The sequence below is a fragment of the Natator depressus genome, chromosome 1 (assembly GCF_965152275.1).
Source record: "Natator depressus isolate rNatDep1 chromosome 1, rNatDep2.hap1, whole genome shotgun sequence".
NCBI lineage: Eukaryota > Metazoa > Chordata > Testudines > Cheloniidae > Natator > Natator depressus.
The window spans coordinates 17,625,294-17,650,084 of NC_134234.1; the positions used below are offsets into that span (position 1 = coordinate 17,625,294).

At 46.3% G+C, this 24,791-nt stretch overlaps 1 protein-coding gene across 2 annotated transcripts in view; it reads right to left on the reverse strand.

Moving 5' to 3' along the window:
* TENM4 (teneurin transmembrane protein 4) overlaps positions 1-24,791 on the reverse strand; it is a 2,219,108-nt gene that overhangs the window by 32,885 nt on the left and 2,161,432 nt on the right. For both annotated transcript variants that reach the window (XM_074955672.1, XM_074955678.1), the window contains 3 exons: positions 21,554-21,708; positions 17,404-18,281; positions 3,805-3,977 (listed from right to left, as the gene is read on the reverse strand). In XM_074955672.1, the coding sequence (XP_074811773.1) occupies positions 3,805-3,977; positions 17,404-18,281; positions 21,554-21,708 (1,206 nt within the window). The remainder of the gene's footprint in view (positions 1-3,804; positions 3,978-17,403; positions 18,282-21,553; positions 21,709-24,791) is intronic.

A 24,791-nucleotide genomic window follows, 5' to 3' on the forward strand; every position in this document is an offset into this window, starting at 1 on the left:
CCTCAGTCTTGTTCCTCCACCCAAAGCAGTGGGGATTCTCACTGTCACTCAATGCTAACTGCTTGCCCAATGATGTGCTCCCGTCTTCCCTGAAAGAGGATTCTGAGGCACCAACAAGTGCTGTGGGTCAGGCGAGAGTGCATAGGCACAGTGCTTCCATATGGCCTCCAGTGGATCCTGAAAGGGATCTTAGGAGATCTACAGATTCCATGGATCAAACCCCACCAGTTCAGAAGTGGAGGGGAAGGGCAGTATTCCTGCCTTCCCTCCCCAGGCTCCCCCAGGAGAAAACCAGGCAGAAACCCCATCAGTCAAAATTCACAGTTTCCAAGCACCTAGCGGAGAAGCCCTTGGAGGGTTTGGGCTCCACTCAGTGTGAAAGGGTTGTTCAAAACCCATTATGCAGTGAAGGCTGGGGAACACTACCATCTCTGTCTCCTTGGCTGCTGTAAATACAAAACTGTGAATACAAAAATCCCTTTAAAAATTCATGAAAACCGTTTTTCCATTTTGAAGCAAGTTACATTTGTTCACTAGCTGCTCTCCTGCAGCTCGAGGGGAAATCAGGTCAGAGCAAAATTATCATCTCTCCTCAGCCTAGGATATATTGGCAAATGACACAACAGGATACAATTAGGAGAGGAAGCCTAAAGCTGGCTGATCTCTTTCATTATAGGCCTGATCCAGCACCCTCTGTAGCCAAATGGAGTTTTCCAATGATCTCAGCTGGACCAGATAAGCCACATGCATGCAGATAACTAAGAGATAGACTGACACCATTACTGCAGTGACACTGGAATTTACCAGTGCATATCCAAGTACTGCAGTGATCCAGGACTGCAGACCCAAAGCCCTTTGAATATCTCAACTGCACAGTCAAAGCCAATAGGAGTCTTTCCATTGAACTTCAACAGGCTCTGGATCTAGCCCGTAGACACCAAGGCCTTGAGTCCCCAGGAGCATTGGAGACGGAGGCCTGTCAGGGGACTGGCCAGGGCTCCCTGATTCTCAGCTGCCCAGACTTGGCGTAAGAGCTGCAGCATAGCAAATTTAACTTATGCCAGTGGAGAATCAGGCATAGCAGAGACTCACTCTGCTCCTCTGCCCTCCTCACATCTGACATCCCCCCTCCTCCTCACCAGGATGGGGGGGGTTCTGGTGCAGGAAGTGATAGAGCTGCCTCTGGCAGCTTTATGCCGCACAGATGGGGACACCATCTGTGGGACTCTCAGGACACTTTATGTTTGCCCTGCTCCACATTAGCAGCGTCCACTGGTGCATCCAACCCCAAGAGCATGGTCGTCAGTAGCACACAGCCCCGGGAATAAAACTCTGGACCTTTTACCTCCACCATTTACCCTGACGGAGACTCTCCCCTAGAGCTAGCAAGAGGGCTTTTCCCTGGAGCTCTGTGAAATCCAGCTGTCTTTGTGAGCAGGGTTTTATGCCAGCCTCAGTGTGGGTTTTGGTTCTGCTCAGTGTCACACTGTCAGTCCTGCATCAAACCATATATCAGCCCAGTTTTGCATTTGGGTCAGCCTGAGTCTGCTCAGAGCTCAGTCCAGGTTTCTTGAAAAGGTTCATGAGAGGTTCAAAGCCAGTTTGGGGTTCAGCATGAAGCTCTGCACCAACCAACCATGCCAGGGCTCATGCTAACAGTTCTGTCAGTACTGTACGTTCTCTCCTGAACAACCACTGAGAGGGAGAGACAGTCTTAAAACCCCAGAGCAGATCTGGCTGCACCCACTAGCGTGGAGTGGCACACACAAGACAGTAAATTGCTGCTGCTCCTCAGCCAAGCGCTGGTTGATCTGCACACGGCATACTCCAGAAACCTCTGTTCAGCCACCCCTGTGCTGCTCCCTCTATCACTGTCCCACTGCCTTGGAACGAGTGGTTCCCCCTCCGAGCACTTGCTGTTTTGGAATTTTCTGTGCTCTCTACCTGGGAGACCATTAGGCCGAAAGCGTAACACCACCTCTACCATATAATCTCACTCCACGCTGTGAGTTAGCTGAGTGTGTTACGCATCTGGCAGGCTAAAGCGCTTGGTTTATGGGCCAACATGCAGACTAGATCTCTGTAACAATTTCTTCCTGAAGCCTCTTTTCTGTCCCCTGGCAGAAAGCCAGTTCTGGCTGAGCGAGGGAGAAGTATTGTTGTATCTTTTAAAGTAGGCTGCCCGACTGTGCCCTGGCCTAGAATCGCTCTGTAGGCGGCCCTTGCAAACATGGCTAATCAGGATTTGTTCCTGATGGGACTGCACACACCTTCCTGACTCTGCAAGAAAGCTAACGTACCAGAAAGTTCACTTCATTTGGTAAAAGCTCATTTCCCCGCTCAATCTTCTCTGTGAGCCAAAAACACTGTCTGTCATTTCAAGCTATTAAAAATGGCCTTTTGTCCTGCCTTGTCCGGTGTTGTTGGGGGACGCCACAATGAGATTTATTGGGCAATTTATTGGCCTTTGGCTCAGGAGGCATAAATCACATCGCAGTCAATTATCTCACTAAAGAGCCCCCAACCGCGGGTTCTATTCCTTAATTAAGCTCCTGAGGTGAAGCCAACCTCACATCTGAGTCTTTGCCAGACACGCGTGGATTTTTGGCTGGGCTAGTTATGGTTTCAGTTGGTTTGTGTTCTGTCGTGCACAAGGAAAAGTCACCGCACACCAGCTATGCCCTAGGGCAATGTAAGGTACAGCCTGACAGGGCCTGGGCCCCAGACTGCTTTCTCCGTGGCCAGGGAAGGTGCTCACAGACATAGGAAGCAGTTTCCTATGCGGGAGATTACCTTTTGCCATAGAAAAAAAAGGGAAATTAACCACCCAGACATCTGTTTTTTAAGGAACCAGAGTGGGGGTGAGACAGAGCTTGCTGGCCCTTCACCCGAGCCAGCAGGGAGTGGGGAATGCAGAGAGCTTGCCAGCCCCCAGGGACCGAGACTGAGCACAGCCTGAGCCCCCAGGGAGCGGGGCTAAGCTTCAGATCCTCAGCTTCAGGAAAACACTCTTGACATCTACAAGTGCTTCTGGAGTGTAAACTTCTGCTTTGATCACAGTGCCGCACCCCCTGCTTTCCTCCCACCTCATCCTTCCTTCCACTCTCTCTACTCCCTTGCTTGCCACCTCTTTCTCCCCCACCTCATTACTTCTCTAACCTTACCCCTCCCTACCTGTCCCTCCTAGCAAAGTCAGCAGAGCTGTGCCAATTTACACCAGCTGCGGATCTGGCCCAGCACATGCAGCAATCACTGTGCTAATTTACTACCTTGCACGCATCCCCTCATCACTCACTCCTCCTTCCTGCTGCCCCCCCTCCACTTTGTGCACAGACTCTTGGGGGCAGGGACCGTGTACTGGTCGTTTCCCTGGATGGTGCTCAGTGCACATTGCATAAAGAATAACAATCCCCAATACTCAGCTTCCTTAATTGAAACCTACTCTGGTGGGACACACAATGACTCTTTAAGCGGGAAGCCATTAAAAGAGTGAAGTAACAGGTCTACCAGAGGAGCAGTCAGGTTTAGCTAGCCCCTTGGTTTGAATAATAATGGTAATGACGAGGGAGTATAGCACTGCACAGCTCGGCAACCAACTGAGAACCAAGTGGAAACCAGCTGCAGAATCGACAGCGAGCCCTGTAATGTTTCCTGTTGCTTTGGTAAGTAGGTGTAAGTGGTGTGCACGAGCATGTTGCAGGGTGGAAGGTTTTTCTGGTGCTGGGATTATTAAGATGCCTGTTTCCTGCTGTGTAATCCTTGGCGTGCAGTTGAACCTGGGGTAGGGGCAGTCGCTTGGCTCACCTTGCAGGAGGGTGTAGAAAGCGCCTGATGCTGACAGATTGGTTGTTATGGTAACGTCGTCCTTGCTGGAGGTTTCTACCTGGACGTGCACTGAGCTGTCGGTATCGCTGCGGAAGCTGCTGACTTGGCCTGTGGGGAAGGTGACGTTGGTCAGGCGGCCAAAGCTGTCGTACCTGAAAAGGAGGATGGAGTGTGATCAGTACCATTAACAGAGGAGGGGGATCTATGTGCTGCCCTACGAAGAACAGGCCAGATCTTGAAGCCCTTACACAGATTCTACTGCGGCAAAGCTCCTGCTGATTTAGCTTGCTCCCAGGACCTCCACCGACTCCACTGGGAGTTTTGCTTCTGTTAAAGGGGTGCAGGTTTGGCTCAATAACTTCAACCATGTAATTTTTAGCCGGTATTTTAAACACATGCCTCCTAAGTTTATCACCGCCATTCTGCTCCTTATTTACATTCACGGCTATCTCCTCAGATCTATTCAATGAGTCTGTCTCTATCCCACACAGAAGGTTCTTTGTGCCACCATGTACAGCTAGTTCCTTTGGTCCTGTTCTTATCCCTTTATACTATGGCAAGTCTCTGATTATTTCTGTCTTATTTTAAAAGTGAAGATTTGGGCTGGTGAAAGAAGCCAGACTGATAGCCTTAGAAAATGAAGTCCCCTACTTACATAAAGTGCACCACTCCAGTAACCACAGCCCAAGCTTCCCCCAACACCACCTTGCCAGTGTGCCTCAGAATTGGAGGGGCCAATACAAATGGGTGAGACAGTAGCTCGGTCTCCACCTCTATTCATTCCTTGGCTTTTCCTGGATTGTGTCATAGAATGAGTTGGGTTTTAGTTTATCAATGAACAGGGGAAGCAGAAAGCCTGTGGCTGGACCTCCCCAGAAGAGTACTCCAATGGGGGTGCTCATGCTGAAATTACCTCTCCTTGGCTAGCATGACAAAGAGGGACCACACACCACCAGCCCCTAACATCATGGCATTGCCCAAGCAGTTCCCTCTGCCAAAAAATGAGCTAAAAGCAGGGATGTAGCAAGGGGACTATACCCTGAGGAGAAGAGCTTCATAAGGCAGGGTTTTGTGTAAGCTGGGAGTGGAGAGCAATGGGAAACCAAAGTGGCACAATTCCCTAGAGCCCTTGGGCCCACTGAGGAGATACTACAGCGATGGGGTCATGGAAGCAGACAGGGAGAAGGAGTAAGAATCCTGCCCTCCCCCACACCAAAAATAACCAATGATAAATGGGGCTTAAGCCATCCCACCCCTGCCCACTAAAGCATGACAGCAACTGGAGAATACAATGACAGAATGTCCCCCACCCTCAAAGATCCAAGAACAGGGAAAAGTGTCCCAGCAGCACTATCCACCAGAGCAGAAGCCTGAGAGAGGCCATGGAGTTGTTGCTAAGGCCATCCCCATCACCATGGTATCTGAGCCCCTAACAATGACAGAACAAACTGCTCACCCCGAAAAGCGTCTTCCCCACTATTTCACACTAGCAGGCCCAAATTCACTTCTGTTCCATGGGACACCAAATATGAACAGACCAAATTCAACCCTGGGGCAAGTGGCTCCCATTTCACTGAAGTCAGTGGGGTGGTGGCTGCTTACACCTAAGGGATGGAGTTGGCCCCTCATCTGTAAGGATGTGATTATTTTTAACCAACTTAAATATTTAGAATAAATGAAAGTGAGCAAAAGTGTTAACTGGCTGTCGTCTCTAGATTCTGGGCCTCAGCCAGAGTCTCTGGAGTCAAGGTCTATGTAGGTTATGGTCTTCCCATCCCCTGGGTGGGAAGGAGAGTCTGGCCCACAGTCATGTCACACTCTCAGTCATGGAATTATTCACACTTGGAGAGCTGGGCACAATGCCCTGGTAATTAATTAGCTTGCTGTGAAAAGAGAGGGGAAAAGAGAATAAATTCAGGACAGTTTTCGTGAGTTTGGCATAGACCAGTTAAGCCTTTCCCAAGTGACTTTAGAAGCACAGGATTTGGGTCTGCATTGTTTGTTTTTTTTAAAGCTGGAAGTCAAATGAAGTGCTCTGAATACAGAGTAACTTTCTTTGCTCATTAGTTGTTGTTTTGTCTGCCGCGACGGGAACTCAAGCATTTTGGTTGCTAAGTGTCACTGTACCTCCTGTAAGGATATATGTGAGTCTCCTACTTGAAAACATTATGTAACTTCATCCATCAGCTGAGTCCCAGCAGATATCCTTATGCCACCTGCAGCGGCAGTGAACAAGGGACATTATTTAGTGTCTTTGTCCCATGGAGGAAGCACATCACTGGTCACTGTCCCCAGTGGTGTGTTACATACAGCACAAGTGCTTTTTCTACTGACACCAGTATTTACACAGAGTGCCACCCTAAAAGTAGCAATGAGCTCAGATCCAGCCCCCCCGTTCTGCCACCCAAACTTCTGGGAACTTCTGTCTCTGAACTCGACAGTTCAGACCCGGAGCATCAACAACCTCAGGGCAAGGATGGTGCTAAAGAGTCAAGTCACGTATAAAAATGTGAGATGGTGGTCTGATACAGCCCTGTTCTCTTCTCCTCTTATTATGGGGCTAGTCACTGAAGTCTAAGGGGTTGTTACACCGGTGTAAAACTGGTGTGAGTGAGAAGAGAATCTGGACCATAGATTAAGGACAGAGCAGGTTCAATAAAGGTGGCTGCAATTTCACCCAAGTCCTAAGAGCACTATGATTGATTCTAAGTGAATGATATTCAGCCCCAAAAGGCCTTTACTAGCTGCCTCCCCCCTACCGGAGCCTTTCTCCACTTCCAGAGTCTTTCACTGCAGAGGGGAAAGGCTCCAGCACTACACTGCTAAATATAGCAGCGTAGACAAAGGAGGAGGCACCATATTTGGCGTATGCAATCCGGTCAAGCCAAGTCACAGTGTTCTTATCAACAATGTTCGAGGCACAAAGACCTCCCGGAAGCTGAGTCATTTTGCAGTCCTGAACAATATATAGGAGGCACTGCATGGGCATGAAGAGAGCCATGTAGGGTATATATCCTCGGGTTCAGGCACGTGCCTTGCTGTACACACTGCTATTTATACCTGTGCTAGCGGGGCATGCAGTGTCTGTACTGCACACGCCACTGTAAGCGCAGACCCACCCTAAGTCACCAGCTTTACACCGAGCTCCCTCCAGCCCCTCAGACACTCATCAGCAACTCCAGACTCCCTCTACTCCCCCATCTATCCAGCACCCTTCGACACTTTGCAGCACTCAACCAACCACTAATCACAAGCACCATCCAGTTCCCACCCATCTGCACATCTCGGACACCTGCTAGCACTCACCCATTCATGTACACTAGCTGGCCTCCAGACTCCCTCTCATCTCATCTACCTCACTGACAGAGGACAAGTTCTATGCAGCTACACATCCTGGCCTTGCCGCTGCTTGGGGCAGGAGGATTTGGAAGTCTTCAAATAATTTACACATTCACAAAGTAGCTCAGACATATATATATATATATATATATATGCACACACACACACACACACAGAGGTATGGGTGTGTGTGTGTGTGTGTGTGTGTGTGTGTGTGTGTGTGTGTGTGTGTGTGTGTGTGTGTGTGTGTGCTAATTTGCATATATGCAAATCTTAGATGTCAGGGCACCTAGAGCTTTATACAGGCTTATTATATTTACATCAGAATAAAAAAAGCTAAACATAATTTAAATAAAATGTCACACATGCAGCTTAATAAAACACTGTAGCTATGGTGTTGAATGTCACCCAAGAGCTAAGAGAGGAATTTGGGGTTGAGAATTAGAGATAACTTCAAACATCTGCATTTTAAGTATTCTAAATGACTATTCCACCTCCATCCCATCTGCATTAGGAGCCGATGTGGGTATGGTACTAGTTTACTCTGGGGGTGATAGCTCACCCATTCACAGCTGTTAAAAGGTCACATCCGACGGAGGGGAATGTGAGAAGGTAGCGCAACTGCACTATTAACATTTTTATTATTATTTTTAATTAGTGGCAGACGAAGTGTAAAAAATTCATGTCCAAACAAAAGCCTTTTAGCACTCGGATGGCAACACAAAAGAAGGCTCAATATAAATGTGAGTTATGACCGACATTCCCATTTGGACACAAAGTGCTTTTCTCATGGCACATTTCTTTTCCTCCTTTCTCATTATATATTTTGCTTATGACTGGAGCACTTTGCCCTTTTGTCTTGGATTAGAGTGTATGGTACATACAGGATGCAGTTTATTATACACTCTCACAACCCCATGGGTCCCTCTGACTTTAAGGCCTCCGTGTTTCTGAATAGATAATAAGTTTTAACAAGTCAAAGTGAATGACATGGATGTTTCATCTCTTTTCACCTCCGCCTCCACAAAGTCATTTATATGACAGATTCCCAGCTCTGAGAGGAAGGCCAGGTGACTGGCTCTCATGTAGATGCAGGTGTGTCCTGGTATTTGTAGTAAGATAAATCTCTAGTCAATTCATTTAAAAGCTAAGCTGCATAGACCTGTTTCCACAATCTCAGGATTTTGAGGTGGCCCAGTTTTCATCACAGCCTAAGACTTTTGTGTTCTCCAAATGCTACAAAAGCACCAGAATTAAGGAAATTCTGAAACACGGGAACGAGCACAGCAGCACTCAGAGCAATGAATTCATCACCTGATAATGAAGCTGCTGCCTCCTATTCAAACCAACTGCAAAGACTCGGCTTTTACAATTACAGTGACAATTATTAGGCCAGCAAAGGAAGCTGTTGCCATCCATCCCCAATTGGAAATTTCTTTAGCTAAGGTTCAATGCACAGAATTAAAATGGTATTTGGTACTTACGAGACCTAATTGTTAAGCTTGTAAACATTCAGAGCTTTCATTTATCACATTACTGCTGTATAGAAGCGTGATCCCTGGGAATCAAAGCAGGGTCACAAGTACTGTCTATTCAGAAAGTCAACTTGTTCCAGGATTCCCGAAGGCTCCTCATTTTAGTTTTTTCACAGTTCATCAGCCTTTTGCAACTAGCAGTCAAATAGGTTGGAAAAATACTCCATACTCATGTTACATTTAGTGCCAAAGGCTCTGAATGCACCTCACAAACTATATTTTGTGTGTGTTTATACACTCCACAAAATCTAGCCTCTTCACAACTTTCCAAATAATATCTAACACAGTTTTAAATATATAAAAATCCTATTGAACTACCCATATATTTTACATATATGAAACTAACCCACTCCTTAAAAACAGCCTGAACACAAAATCAATATATTCCACCCTATTATTGTTACATGCCAGCTCCCCAAATGGCCAACAGAAAAGAGGAGCCAATATATATATATTACTCATTGAATGTTAAATCATGCAGGCTTCAAACAACAACAAACTTCAATGTACTTGAACTGTGGGCTCTCACTATCCTTATGACATTAACAATTCCCTATATTTAATCCTGAGGGAATTCTGCACCAAAAAATTAAAAATTCTGCACCAAAAAAAAAATTCTGTGCACAATATTTTAAAATTCTGTAAATTTTATTTGTCAATAAGTAAATGTGGAGGCTCCAGCATGGCAGTGGGGAGCACAGGCCACTAGCTGCACAGAGGTGGGAGATCACCCTGTAGCCCACGCCCCAAGACAGGGACTCAGCAGTGAGACTGCACCTGACCCTGACACAGTGCAAGGGCCGGGCTTGCCCCAGAAACACCCCGGGACCCTGTCCCTTCATGCCAGGCTAGGGTTGCCAACTTTCTAATTGCACAAAACTGAACATGCTTGTCCCTCCCCCTTCCCCGCCCCTTCTGCGAGGCTCTGCCCCTGTCCTGCCCCTTTCCTGAGGCCCTGCTCCCCACTCACTCCAGCTCCCCTTCCTCAGTCGCTCACTCTCCTCCACCCTCACTCACTCATTTTCACCGGGCTGGGGCAGGGGGTTGGGGTGTGGAAGGGGATACCAGCTCTTGGCTTGGTGTGGGGCCAAAAATGAGGGGTTCGGGGTGTGGGAGGAGGCTCTGGGGTGGGGCAGAGGGTTGGGGTGGGGGGGTGAGGACTTCGGCTGGGGGTGTGGGCTCTGATGTGGGGCCAGGGATGAGGGGTTTGGGGTGCATAAGGGGGCTCCGGGCTGGGTCTGAGAGGTTTGAGGTGTGGGAGGGGGTTCCAAGCTCAGGGAGGGGGTTGGGGTACGGGAGGAGATGAGGGTCGCGGGCTCTGGGCAGCTCTTACCTTGGATGGCTCCCTAGCTCCTAGGTGCAGAGGCAGCCAGGCGGCTCTGAGAGCTGCCAAGCGCCACCCCCGCAGCTCCCATTGGCTGCAGTTCCTAGCCAATGGGATCTGCGGAGCCGGCACTCAGGCTGGGGGCAGCCCCCCTGGCCACGCCTCTGCCTAGGAGCCGAGGACCATGTTGTCGCCGCTTCCAGGGAACCTCGCAGAGCCAGATAGAGGGAGCCTGCCTTAGACCAGACTTATAACGGCCCAGTCAGCAGTACTGACTGGAGCTGCCAGGGTCCCTTTTCGATGCGGGGAAGGGTCTGGATGCATGGGTGTTGGGTGAATGGGGGAGCAAATCCCTTCCCCTGCAGTTGAGGAGCAATGGGGACAGGAAGTGGGCGGGGGGGGGGAGTGCAGAGCTTCCTGCAGATGGGGTAGGTTTCTGGGGGTGGGTCTGACCCAGTCCTGGCCTCAGCTGCTCCTCGCAGGGGAAAAGGAAGTCCTGTCCTCCCCACCCCAAGCCCAGCAGGGACTAGCAACTGAACCAGTCAGTCCAGGGACTGACACTGGCTGGGGTGTCCCCAGCCCTGCCCCCCAGTAGTGATTTACTTCTCCGCTGGCTGCTCTGGGCGCCTGAAATGACATGCTCACACTGTTGGGGAGAGTCAAGTGACCGCTTTTGTGACTTCCCTTTGCTTCCCCATCAGAAAGTCATTTTTTGCAGGAAAGCAAAGAAATCTGTGGGGACGCAAATTCTGTATGTGCACAGTGGTGCAGAATTCCCCAGGAATATATATTTTAGTATCAGGTTCCCAGAACTGCCATCCCTGTGGCACAGAACATGTCCACAGAACTTATTCTGGCGCACAGGAGAAGTGTTATTTATCTCTACAATTACCAGCATTTTACTATAACTTCTTTAAAGGAACAAGGGTGAGAGTCTAATTAATTATCTTACAATTAATGTAGAAATGACTGCCAAGGGGAAGAGCACAGAAGGGATATTGCAAGGGGAGAAGGGACAAGGGTGGCTTGAATTCTCCATATTCTAGGTTGCTGCAGCAATAGCCCTGGGATGAGGCAGCTCTAATTTAGGGCTTCCCAGAATCCCTGTAATACTCAGTGATATGGGCAGGTATATTCTCTCTTGCCCAATGGTTATAGTTATAACAGATGTTGCTTTCCAGTCAAGAGGTGGTTGCATGTCAGTGGCTGCTGAAACCCTTCATCTCCAACTGTGCACACAGAAAAGAATATGCTTGTCATTTATATAGATAAAAAAAGACACAGTAAATTGGTAATGTTTGTACGGCACCTGGGGATCGAAGGCAAGGGTTAGATTGAGCCAGTACTCAGAGTGGTACACTCTATTTCCTCTCTGGAGGACCCCAAACTTCAGAATTTGAAAAAGGTCTCTAGTGTTTAGCTAATGTTCTCCACATGACCTGCACTAGTAATGTCTGACTGAAGCACACCCAAACAACAGCACTATTTTGAGAAGGTGACCTCCCCTGTATAGCACAAAGAGATTTTAACTCTGAAGCTTAATAATGTTGATTTAAACTTAAACATTGTTAACTATTTTACTGCTGAAAACTGTAAGAAAAACTTTGGGCTACCCAGGAATTGTGGTCAAAGGTGGAGCAGAATACCATTGTTTAAATTTCCACGGTGACCATTATGAAAGATTTCAGGGAAATGTGTATTGTTATACTTCACAAAACAACATAGTTAGTTTATCATTATTGGCTCCACATGCAATTCAAAACTAGACACACAATTATACACATCACAAAAACCAACATTAAAGAAATAAGGAAATCACAAACAAGGTTAACAGAAAGCAATTATAACTCTGACCTTGGCTCCAAACTCACTCACATTGATATATGGAAGCGTTTCCACTTTCCAACATGCAAACAACCTTAACTCTGCCCCTGTGAATGGAAAAAAACCTACCCACAAATACAAAGTTACTGTTATTACTGGATTGTGGTCTTTGCTAATTCACAGAGGGTGACATTCACTTGCGGGCAGAGGGCAAGCACATGGCCTTGTTGTGCATTTCATCCAACATGCTCTTGTAGGCTGCTCTTTAGAGCACGTGTGAGGCTTGGCAACTTTTAGTCCTTTATGAGACATCACCCCCATACAACGTAAAGGCCAAAAACTCAGCTGATATAAATGGGCATAGTTCCATTAACTTCAATCTGAAGATCTGTTTCAAGAAAACTTTTCCCCCTGTCTGTGAATCACCTCCTGTAGGTGAGCAGCACAAACGGGTTTGGGGTTTCTGCGCAATTTGATCCCAAGCATTAATTGCAGTGATGTGTAAACACCTATGTTTGCATCTGAGGAAGTGACCTTGAAAACTAATTGAGCAGACAAAAGACTTGAACTAAAAAGCCTTATATTGGCTAAATAATGCATGAAAGGGTTGACTTAGGCTCTGGGGGAAATTAAATTATTTAGCATACAGTGATACCATCACAATGAGCTAATCAAGATAATTACTACAGTCCTGACTTTTCAAAAAAAAAAAAAATTAACAAGGCCCTGGTTTCTGAAAAAAAGACTAATAAGCTACGTCAAGATGGTAGCAATTCTTTCAGGTCAAGCTAAAGAAAACCCAACAAACTATACAGCATCCCTTCTCCCTGGCTTGAGGAGATGGATGGCGAGAGATTTTTAGCCTGATGCAGTTCCCAGACTCGTTTCCTTTCCCATCGATTATTACTGATGAAGGTTCAGCGTGAAGGTGAGTATTTAATGCAGTTGCTGGGCAGAGTCACAGTGGCCTGCAGAGGGGCATAGGCCTTTTTGCTGCGCCGGAGTGAGCTTCTCTCTCCAAGAAGAGAAGGGTGAAATAAAAGGCTAACCTCCTGCTATGTCCTATCCCAATGCTAAACCCAGCACCAGGATTGCTGCATGGGGGCTTCCCTGTGGGCAGGGGGGAAGGATTAGCTTACCTACAAGGGTTCTGGAGTGGCTCTGCAGTTCCCCAGTACAGTAGTCTGCACAGCTCCTGTCCCCTTGCTGCGTGGGGAGGAACTGCCAGTCACTCTGTGCTGCAGGAGATCTCCCCCTCCCCAAGCTGAGTTGGGATAGGATGGGAGCTGGATTCCATGGTGTGCTCCAGACCGACCTCCAATGCTAGATCCGCACATCCTGCCTCCTCCTCCACATGCTACAGCTGCACCAACTCAGCTGTGTCTTGGGCACTTTGTGGCATAAGAGCCATGATTTGCCCCAGTATTAGCAACAGTACAGGGAGAAAATGACTTGCAAACAAATGCATGGTGAGTGGCTGAAAGTGTCCAATAGAGCCATACCCTCTTTCACCATTCATCTTTGCACATGAGTCAAAGGTAAGATGTGATCCTCCTGGCTGTCCCCAGGTTCTGACACATTCAAACTTCCCCCTGAAGCAGCACCACGTATCCACACTGGCACCTATCCACTGTTCCTTTCCACCTTCACTCAAGTATACAGTACTGCACCTTTTCTCTTTTCTTATAGGGTGATCATTTAATGTCATCCTGTGCCAGCATTTGCTGATGGGAATAAAGGTAAAGCTTAGAAAGGGGAAATGTCCACTGGGGCCCCTGGAGCGTTATGTAACTTGCAGTTAAATTACTTTCAACTTCTAGGGTGTTTTACATCTGAGGATCTCAAAGCACTTTCCAATCATTAATGAACGTGGGATTTGTCTAAACTAGAGAAACATGCCCTGATATAAGCACAGTGATGTACATAGACTCTGGTGCACCTTAGTCTGGCAATTCAGTAGCTGAGTCGGGAACACGGATCAATCCTGATTCCCATTCCTCTGTGCCAACCTCTAGCCAGCCCTGATTTCCATTTAGCTACGAAAGGTTAAAAGCTATCATGTGACTCCCCTGAAATGACCAGAGGTACACCAGAGACGCATCTGGCTCAGAATAAGTTTCACAAATTCCCCATTGAGTTGTGTAGCAAGAAATAACTGAGGATTGTCATGAATATACCAACACAGTAGTTTGCCTTTTTTCCCCCTCTTACTTAAAAATTTGCTCTTGTATTTATGTCTATGACCAAAACTATAGAGGAAGTGGAGATAAATGTGATCACTAATGATCCTAACATTTAGTTTGCTTCATTTTCCATGGTTAGCTCTGTTGTCAAGTGCAGGGCCTCTGAGGGTTTGTCTAGGGTGACCAGATGTCTCTATTTTATAGGGACAGTCCTGATATTTGGGCCTTTTTCTTCTATAGGCACCTATTACCCCCCACTAGGGTGACCAGATGACAAGAACAAAATATCGGGACACATGGGGGGGGGCAGCCACAGGCTCACCCCCCCACAAGGGCCGGCTCTAGGGTTTTTGCCGCCCCAAGCCAAAAAAAAAAAAAAAAAAAAAAAAAAGCCGGAGTGCCGCTGAAGCAAAATATCGGGACAAATGGCGTCCTAACCGTACATCGGTCGGGACACGGGACAAACAACTAAATATTGGGACTGTCCCAATTTTATCGGGATGTCTGGTCACCCTACCCCCACCCCATCCCGATTTTTCACACTTGCTGTCTGGTCACCCTAGGTTTGTCTCCATTGCCGCTGGAGAGAGGCTTGTGCTAGAGGGGCTTGAGCGAGCACACTAAAAAGAGCAGTGTGGACACTGCGGCTCGGGCTGGAGCTTGGGCTCTCCACCATACCTGACCCCCTAGGCTAGACATAAGTGTCGATGTCTGTGGAGAGAGGAAAGAGCGCCTTGACTTAGCATAACATTACAATGCTGTAGTGGGCTTCCACTCCTAGAGAAAAAGGAGAACTAGTTAAGCTAACCCGCTCCCCAGAGAACAACACTGGTATGAGAGGTGGAGAGATAGGAATTGTGATTCACTGAGGAATATTGCTATGTAGGATACAGAACCTAACTAACCTATTATCCATCAGCTGATTTAGCAGAGGCTTTACATCAGCCCCTTTCAAGGCAGGACAAGCCATACCAGGAGGCTGTGTGGCTTAGAGCTCAGGATGCAGGACACCTGGGTTCTATTCCTGGCCCCACTGCTGGCCTGCTGGGTAAGCTTGGCAAGTCACTTCCACTCTGTGCCTCAGTTTCCCCATCTTTAAAAGGGAGATAGTGATACTTACTTCCCTTTGAGATCCACTGATGAAAAGTGCTATATAAGACTTTGGTATTATTACTTAATATTACGCAAAAAACCCCATCACCCTGTAACCTGAGTCTGGAGCATGTTAATATGAAAAGGGCCAAAATGATCCTGGGTCTAACTCAGCTAGAGACAATAGAGATCCAGCTGGGGTAAATTAGGGTCAACGAACTTTAAAAGCTTCAGTGAAGCACACGCTAATCGGGCCGACGTTTATTCTTGGTTCTTTCTCACTCTCAATCTCTGTTTCAGGCTTATCCTGCATATACATTCAATTCTATTCAGGTTTTTATACCGGGCCATTATTACGGTACCTGAGCACCTCCACGTGGCCATTTAAAAACGTGGGGAAATGGACTAATAAGCAGGTGCATGAGAGGGAACACTGTTCTTTCTCTACGGGGACACTGCTTACATGGTGATGGAATACCAAGAGTGATCACAAAGGGGTAGGAATAAACAGAGGGAAATGTAGACTGCGTAGCAGAAAAAAATTCCCAAGTGCAAGGTGAATGTATGAGACAGCCTTTGCCAAGTCACCAACCTTTCTCCCATTACCTGCTAGAGATGCACTATCTAAACTAAACCAAACACCCTCCCCAAATCATCCCTGCCTCAGGCTGTCTTCTCTGTGTCTGTGAGTCCTTCGGGACAGGGAGTGTCCTATACAACACTGAGCACATGGCTGGCACTTAACAAAGCATATCAATAACAAAAATAGTGACATTACAATCTAATGACTGTGGAATTGTCTTCTTAGGGAAGTGGTGTCAGCCCTACATCCTGAGCCATTTAAAACTAGATTGGACAAAACACTGGAGCACATATAGTAGGAGCTCTGGCAGGGGAGTGAACAAGAGACTGTCAGATTCCTTTGCCCACTTGGAAAATATTCAAAGAAGCATATTAATGCTTTCTCCCATGCTGTCCCTTAACCATCCGCAAAGTAACTCATTATTGTCCTTCAGATCCCTCCTTAAAACTCTTCTTTGCCACGAAGCCTACAAAAAACTTAACAGTCAGACTGCTGGTGTGCTGAGATCACCCCCTATCATCCTGACCAATATTGTCTCACTGTGCTCCCTTTCTGTCTGTCCCCATCTGTTGTCTCTTGTCTTTGTCAGCTCTTTGGGACATGGAGTTTATTTTTGTTCTGTGTTTGTACAGCACCTAGCACATGGGGTCCTGGTCCATGACTAGGTATCACTGGGTGTTATAGACCCATGCTGGCCTGACAACCAAGGAGTTAATGCAGCAACTGCCAGCCAGCCCTGACTGGCAGCCTCACAACAGGTAGGAGAAAAAGAGCTGAGAAGCAGAGGGGAGTGCGGCCTTGCAGAGGAGCAAGCAGGCTGGAGATGTAAAGTCCTGCCAGCAAGCTGGTGAGAAGCTGCCCAGAGACAACACCCCAGAGAAAGGACGACCAGATCTACAGACTGGAGAAGCCTACAGAACCCAGGGAGGTAGGAAGGAGCTCAGGGCACAGTAGGAGGAGTTGTTGAGTATTGATTCTGCCTGTCTGGTTTAAGGACCCTGAGCTGGAACCCAGAGGAGTGGGTGGGCCATAGCTCCCTACAGACCCCTTAATAGAGACTTAAGAACCAAAGGGGTTTCCAGACCTGCTGATGACCAGAACAAGCTGACCCCACCAAGTACAAGGGAAAACCTGCACATCCCAGCGGGACTGAAACTAACACCCTCCATAGCCCAGAACAGGAGTAGTATAGACACTCAGCCAAGAGGGGCCGACTGTCTGCCCCGCCAGCCTGAGCTGACTCTGTGCAATGCTCCATCTGACCAAAGGGGGCACTGATGCATTAACACACCAGTGCCCACTAGGGCTCCTAGGTGTGATGTTGGATGATGATGATGACGATGATAATAAGGTATCTTTTCCAAACCCCAGATTGACATTTTCAAAGCTCAGTAAAATTTTCCAATATGCATCTTACCTGTCCAGTTCCAACTAAAATTAACGGGAACTGGGCATCCACATCCCTTAAGTAGCTTTGAAAATCTCAGCCTAAATCTATAGGTAAAATTCACTCAGTACAGAGAGCTCAGTCCACACTATATACCACTTACATCCTATATCAAGGGCTTACGTGGGACCTGATGCTTTGCACTTGGGCCATTCTACACTGGGGTGAATTTCATCCAGTGAATTTTATTCCATTAACATTACATGGAATACAAAATGGTGCCAATGGCATATTATCCCAGCAGCACTTACTCATAAAATGTTGTCCATCCGTTTTCATTGGTCTTGGTGGCAAGAAGACCAGAGTTGCCATGGTACGTCATCATACCCACTTCATGCCCTTGTGCTGTCACGCTTTTGAGGGCGCTATTGGTGCCAATTGTCACCCAGTAGACCTGCCCGTCTGGCACTACCAGCCAGAGTGGCATCCCAGTAGAATCTCTCCGGACATTGACTAAGTTACCATTGTTATCAGTGATCAAGGTTATGTCTCCATCTCCGGTGTAGGTAAAATTGTAAAGGTAATCTCCTGTGGGTAGGCTCTGGGTATAAAGGTGTTTACCGCTGGTGTCAAACAAGTAGAGTTCCTGGTCTATAGGAGAGGACAACTCATATAAGTTCTGTGTGTTGAGGTATGGCTTGTTTTTCCGAATAAAGCGGATTCGGATGTTTCCAAGGTCAGCAACATACAACTCCCCATCTGCGCACACGGCTAGGGAGGAAGGGGCATTTAGCTTGGCATCCTTTGCGTAGCCATCATCCCCAGAGAAGCAGTCACAGTTGGCATCATTCTTGCAGTCACAGCTGCTTGGTGCACCAGCAACAAGTGAGATTTCCCCATTGGTGGTGACCTGCCTGATGCGGTTGATCTTCTTCTCGTCGGTCTCAGAGATATACAGGACCCCATTATGGGAGACGGCCAAAGCCGTGGCAGATTCCAAAGTTGCATGTATTGCCACTTTGCTGAGGAGGAAGTGATCAATGCCTGGGACCTGGCAGTGCATAGGCCTTCCGGCCACAATGCGCACTTGGTGATTTTCAGAGATCTGCAACACAACGTTATTGTCGAGAACATACAGGGAATTATCCATCGGGTTGACTGCCAGATCTGTGGGCCACTCTAGACGAACCTAACAATGGAACACAAAGAAACTGTTAAAAAGTCTATTTTTTCTATTTGCTTCACAAAATCAGCCTTATCAATCAAATCTCTAAACGCTTCCACCCATCCATCCAATATCTAGGTGCGTTGTATGTTTGGCATGTGAAATGATTAAGAAGAGAAATAAGAGAAAGGACTAAATAAATATTTATTTGTATTGTGGGAGCACATCAAGGCCCCCAAGCCCCATTGTGCGAGGTGGAGTACAATCAGATAACCAAAAGATGGCCCCTGCTCTAAAGAGATTACAATCTAAGTGTTCCAGAAGAGGTGCCTAAATTACATGGGCAATCTACATAGGCTTGTAGACAACTTGGATAGCTGTTTGTGCTACTAAACCTGCTGTGTTATAACTGCATATTTTGTGTATGCAAGCTATGAACATCTTTTTGAAAACTTAGTACAGGGCCTTGGGATCCAGGCATTGGTTCTGCAACCATGGATAAATATAAATTTTCAGTTTATTTATTTCACTGCATGAAATCAATTGCTTGCTTCACAGTGTTTTTTCATGGCGTTAAGCATTATGAAAGACCAAGTTTAAGTAATAATAATACTTTACACTTGTATGCCCCACCTTTGTCCCAAAGTGATTTACTAACACTATAACGCTGTAAAGAGAAGTATTCTTATAACCCATTTTGTAGATGGGTAAACTGAGGCAGAGAGCGGTTAAAGGCACAATGAGTCAGGCGTAGAGGTGAGCGTCTGGGATCCCAATTTCCTGCTCTAACAATGGAACGTATTGTCTCTCAATTGAGGATACTGTTTGATTTGCTAAGAATAATGCCAAACTTAAGAGAATTTTACCTCTACGTGGGTAACATGTAGCTCTAACATGAAAATTTCAATATAATTTGGCTTCTTTTTATATTCCAAGCCATTTCAGTGTTAATAAGAGCCATAGAAACACACTTTGAGATAATTTTATTTTGTTTCACATACAAAGAAGTGGTTCAACACTGAGCTGAAGGGAGCCAAATAATTTTAAGAGGGTCTCACACAACATGCGTGATTCTACAGTGGGAGGGATGGAGAGCAGGTCTGTCTGGAGGATGTTCTTGGTCATCTTAGAATTTCTCCAGGTCAGGTTTTTAAACACCTTTTGGCAAACTGTTCTTAAAAGATCTCTCATGGTTACAGTCCTAGTCATAGTGAAAGTTTCTAGGGTCCAGTTCCCTGATTCCCCAGGCTGCAGCAGCACCAGCCTTGGCCCTGGTGTAAGTTTGAGTAACCCGTTAGGTTTGCTACAACATATGACAGCTGATTGTACTCCCGAAGGGACCATATGCCAATTTAGAATTTGCAGAGCGGAGATGCTCATCCCCTTCCTGCTCCTGTTATGCCACTTACTTCCCGCTGACATACCCCATACATGGAGGTAATGTTGCGCAGTACTGACTCTGCAATGACACATATCATGGCACAGACATTGCAGTTCAATGTTAGGGTGCCACTCTGCCTCTCTGATACATCTCTTTCTGCCATCTTATCCCTGGCTGCTGTTTCTCCTTGTCCCCACCTTCTCTAGCTCTTTGGAAGGATGTGAAGGGGACCCCAGTAGCCTGAGGCCGAGAGAACTCACTCTCATTGCTGCCTTTGTATGAGATCAAGCAGAGTTAGAGGAGCTCCTGTCAGATCCACAGACAACACAAGAGCCCCACATGACTCTCGAGCCACTGGCCAAGTGTCACTGCTAGAGAGCATCGACCATATGGTCTGGTTTTGATCCTTCAGTCATGTTCAACCTCCTCCTACACTTATTTATTAAAGGGTGCCAGTTACAACACAGGTTGGTCTTGTGACTTCTAACACCCTCGCTTGTGAGGCATGAGTCTCAGTGCTAGACACAGCAAGCTGAGAGCTGTCTAGTCTCCCTCTGCTACATTCTCAAAAATCCCCATCTCTTCTTGGCTCTTGGCCTACTTTAACCCTTCCTGGGGTACAACATTATAGCTGTGGTTTTCCCTTCAATAATGCATGACTCCACACATTCCCATGGTCTTTAGAGCATTGCTCTACTGCAGCCTTGAGTTAGCATCAAGAGCAGAGTTTACTCTGAACTGACGAGGGAATTTTCAGTTCCTTAAAACCCATTTCTTGTCAATGTTGGCAGCTAAATATATTTCATGCCCTCTGGTCTCGCAGTGCCTCAGGGGCCTGACAGCTGAGACTTTTCTAGTCACAATAATTGATGAAAAGATAGTTCCCCAAGTTGAGTTTTTTTTAAAACTTGTCCGTTGTGTCTGTCTGTCTCAGAACTATCTGAGAACAGCTCCTTTCACTTTAAAGAATGGGGAGACAGGGGATACAGATGGCATATTTTGAACCCATCTCAGAACTGTTTAAAGAGGACATTATTATATAAAAGCTATAAGTGAGCTGAAAATATATTTTTTAAAAAGCCTGGTCCACAATAAACTTCCTCTGGCTGGCACTAAGATCCTGGTAAAGAAAGGAATATGCTTGTGAGATGGGGGTCATTATGCTGCAAGATGGCCTTTAACCATCAAAATTTACCTCTGTATGAGGCATGACAGCTTTTAAACTTGTAATTTTAGCCTTTTCATGAATTGCGGACAGTGGGAACCTGCTACAAAGAAGCAAGAGTAATCTTTTCAAATTAGGGGGGAAAACATGAAGAATGGATTCCATATGGGAGCATGAAAATTATGTAGGTAGTTACAAAAGGGAAACCCCATTGATATCCATTGTGGCTGAATAATAGTACTTAGCCCACCAGCTAGGATTTGTATTTTTGCACAATGGGGTAACACTCTTCTGGCCATCTAATAATAAATGGCAAAAAAGGTTTTAAATGACTGTACCTCCAAACTGGCACTATTTGATGGGATGGGCAGCACCCCAGAAAATTGAGTCCTGGCCAGTAACAGGTTTGCCTACTGTCCCAGCCACAAATAAAGAAATAATCAAATACAGAACTTTTGGGTTTTTTTGCATTTAATAAGCAGGACTTAAAAGCCCAGGATGACGGTAGCTGCAACCAATTTGCAGTTTGATGCAATTCAAGATACTTGTTTTCCAGCTGATGCTAATTTTGGCACCACAGCATCCAATCACTATTTCCCAGATGTTAATTTGATTCAGTCCTAAAACTGTGCTGTGCCATTATCTAGTGACAAAAAAGCAAGCCCGCACCTCGTCGCTACAGGAGAGCGAGTCTTAAATATCACAGAGTAAAACTGGCCTGGTCTTTTGATTTGATACAAGTTTTGGTACCTGAGAAATGTCCATGGCGGAGTCACAGCTGAGAGGCCTGGCAGATGTCAAGTCATTGGAGCCCAGCATGGTTGAGATAATCCCATTCTGGTCAATACGTCTGATCATGGTGCCATCTACAAAGTAAATCAACCCAAACTTGTCCACAGTGATGCCTGGGAAGGAGAAGAGCAGGGAAATCATAAATGAAAGGTCACCAGAGGATAACAAAATACTTTGCTGAGGCAACAAATGGTTTTTAGCACTGCTTGACATATGCCTGTTTATAAATGATGATGTCTAAGGGCTTGTGCCAACTGCCACTGGAGTGAAAGGGCACCAGTTCAGGGCTTAGGTGAATGAGGACATTGGGAGAAATTTATTTAACGGATTAAAAGTTAATTATACTTGATTTGGCCAACCAGTGGGCCAATGAAACCTGGCACTGCTCCACTGAAGTCAGTAGCAATTAAGCACAGCAGAGAACTAGGCCCTACAATTTTGTTTAGGAATCACAGTCCATTCTTTGAACGTAGTACGGGATTTTCAATGAATTGCTGAAAGAAAAAGATTTCCAAGTGATTCTGCATCATCACTTAGAAACACTCTATATTGCTTGTTGAATCAGTGCCAAATTGTTTAAATGAAGAGATGATACTAAGGTGCTTATCAGAGAATTATGGATAAGAAATGCTGGAAAAGACCAGTCAGGTCCATCCAAGTCCCATCCGCTGGAATGAGGAGAGCTTTTCCATATATTAATCCCACAGCATTTTAACTAACCTGTTTCTGAACACATGTAGGCCACTTATTGAATTATCTCATTCCCCTTTCTCATAAGACACATTCTAAATGTCTGATTTGAACTTTTCCATCTTTAGCTTCAGACCACTGTTCCACGTTTCACCACCCTCAGGCCCCTTCTAGCATCACTTCTCAAGCACTTGCCATGTTTACACAACCTCCCTTAATTCTCTTTTTCCCAGGCTATCTGTACTCTGCATTTCTAAAGCCCCTGTCATAAGAGGCTCTCACAGGGCTTTATACTTACTAATTAGACCTCACAGCACCCTTATGAGCCAGGCATGATCATCTTCATTTTGCAGATGGGAAAAATGAGAAAAAAAGTGATTCTCACAAGGTCACACAGTGAGTCACTGGCAAAGCCAGGAACAGAAATCAAGGACCCCATTCACTTCTCTTTCATATTGGTATAAATCAAGAGTAGAAGTTAATGGAATTCTCAATCTTAGTGTTTTATACAGCTGCCCATCACTGTAATACCTGAGCCCCTTCAATATAAAATGAATGGCAATATTGAAAGTCCACAGTGGACCTCATGGAGTCTCTGGCAGGTCTCCCTTTTCAGGTTAAAACTCTGCTTGGGGAAGGGTTTTTCCATCTTTTAGATTCTATTAATTTCGTATTTTGGGTTTGGGTTTCTTTGGATAGGAGAAGGTAAGAATGACGGGAGTGTCATTCTACTGCTCAAAAGGCCTTTTTTGAAGAGGAAGGTTTTGCAGTATTTCCTAAAGACAATCAGACTCTCGGCTCCCCTGATCTCCTCTGGGAGTATGGTTCATAACCAGATCCCCTGGCTGAGAACGCTATATCCTCAGCTTCCACGTACTTTGTCCCAGGCTTTGTGATGTGCACTGCCCCAGAGTATACTTTGACATTCAGTCTTTGATGTAGCTGCGGCTTGAGCCATTAATTGCTTTGAAGATTAGGACCAAAGCCTTAAACTGACATCAGAAGCTGACTGGGCCTGACATTTGTGCATGGACCTGATGAGCTCATGGTGACCCAAACCATGGAGAAGGCATGCAGCCACATCTCGTACCAGCTGAAGTCTGGGCATCATCTTCACATTCAACTTCAGATACAGTGAATTACAGTAATCCAGTCTGGAGGACATGAATGCATGGATCACTGTGTCGAGGTCCTCAACTGTACGTATGGGACAAAGATTCATAGCGAGCTGGAGGTGATGCTCATGCTACCTGGTTATACAAGCTTAGCGAGGAGTAAAACAGGACACTGAGGCTTCTCAGTACTTTGATGAAGGGGGTTGTACACCTTTCAGGAAAGGTGGAGACAACATCTTGGCCAGTTCTTTGAAGTGTGTCCCCTTTCCGACTAGCATCACTTTGGTCTTGCTCGGGTTCAGCTTGAGCCAGCCATTTTTTATCCAGGAGTTGATTTCTTGGCCGCATTCTGATGTTTTAGCAGTGGCAGTGGTTGCATTGGGTTAGAGTGAGATATCTAGTGGAATAATACTGAAATACTGTTGGCAGCTAAGCCCTTGGCATCTCACTAGCTCACCCACCAGTCTGGGACATGTACATTATGGATACTTGTGGGAATCTTCAGGTGAGGGCCTTTGGAGAGGAGGAGCCGATACCTAACGCCACCCTCTGAGTTTTGCGGCAGGAGAATGATTGAAACCACTGTAGTGCTGGGCCATCTACTCCTGCTATGTCACGTAGATGGGTTGGCAATACCTTGTTCCCCATTGTGTCAAAGGCTTCAGAGAGGTCCAGTAATATGAGCACAGAGATCTTGCCTTTCCCATGGACTTAAGGAGGTTGCCTTTTAATGCCACTAGAACAGTTTCTGTGCTGTGCCGTGGTCTGAACCCTTATTGTGAGGCAACCAGGAGGTTACATGCCATTATAGCTTGGTGGCTACTACTTTCTCAGTTCGATTGCCCAGGAATGGGTGGTTGGACTTGGGATGGTACTGCGCTTTTCAAAGGGTTTAGTAGGCATGCAGCTCTGAAGAAGGGTATCAACTATTTCCATTGGGAGTGGGCTTTGTTGTTCTTCACTGGTTTCTATCAGCCAAGAGGGGCCTGGACCCATTTCAAAGCTTGGGGCTTTAATATTTTTCAGAGATTCTTGAGCTTCAGCATATGTGATGGGGCCAAGCTCAATCAGGGGTAGGGGTGGATAATACAATTTGGTCAGGACTGGAATTTTCTTTCCTAGTTACTTCCATATGTTTTCGGTTGAGCTTATCAGCAAAGTATGCTGACAGCTCTTCACAGCGGTCGACACTTGGGTCTGATGTCTGGGCAATTGCAGTCTGGGCTGATTAGCCAGCTACAGCAAAATCAGGCCATGTGTATATTTGCTTCCAGGGCTTGGGTCTAACCACCAACGCAATGCAACTTTATTTTGCATAGTATCTTTCCTAAAAATTGTAACCCCAAATGCTTTTGTGAGTTAACCATTATACTTGTCTAGTTAAACAGTAA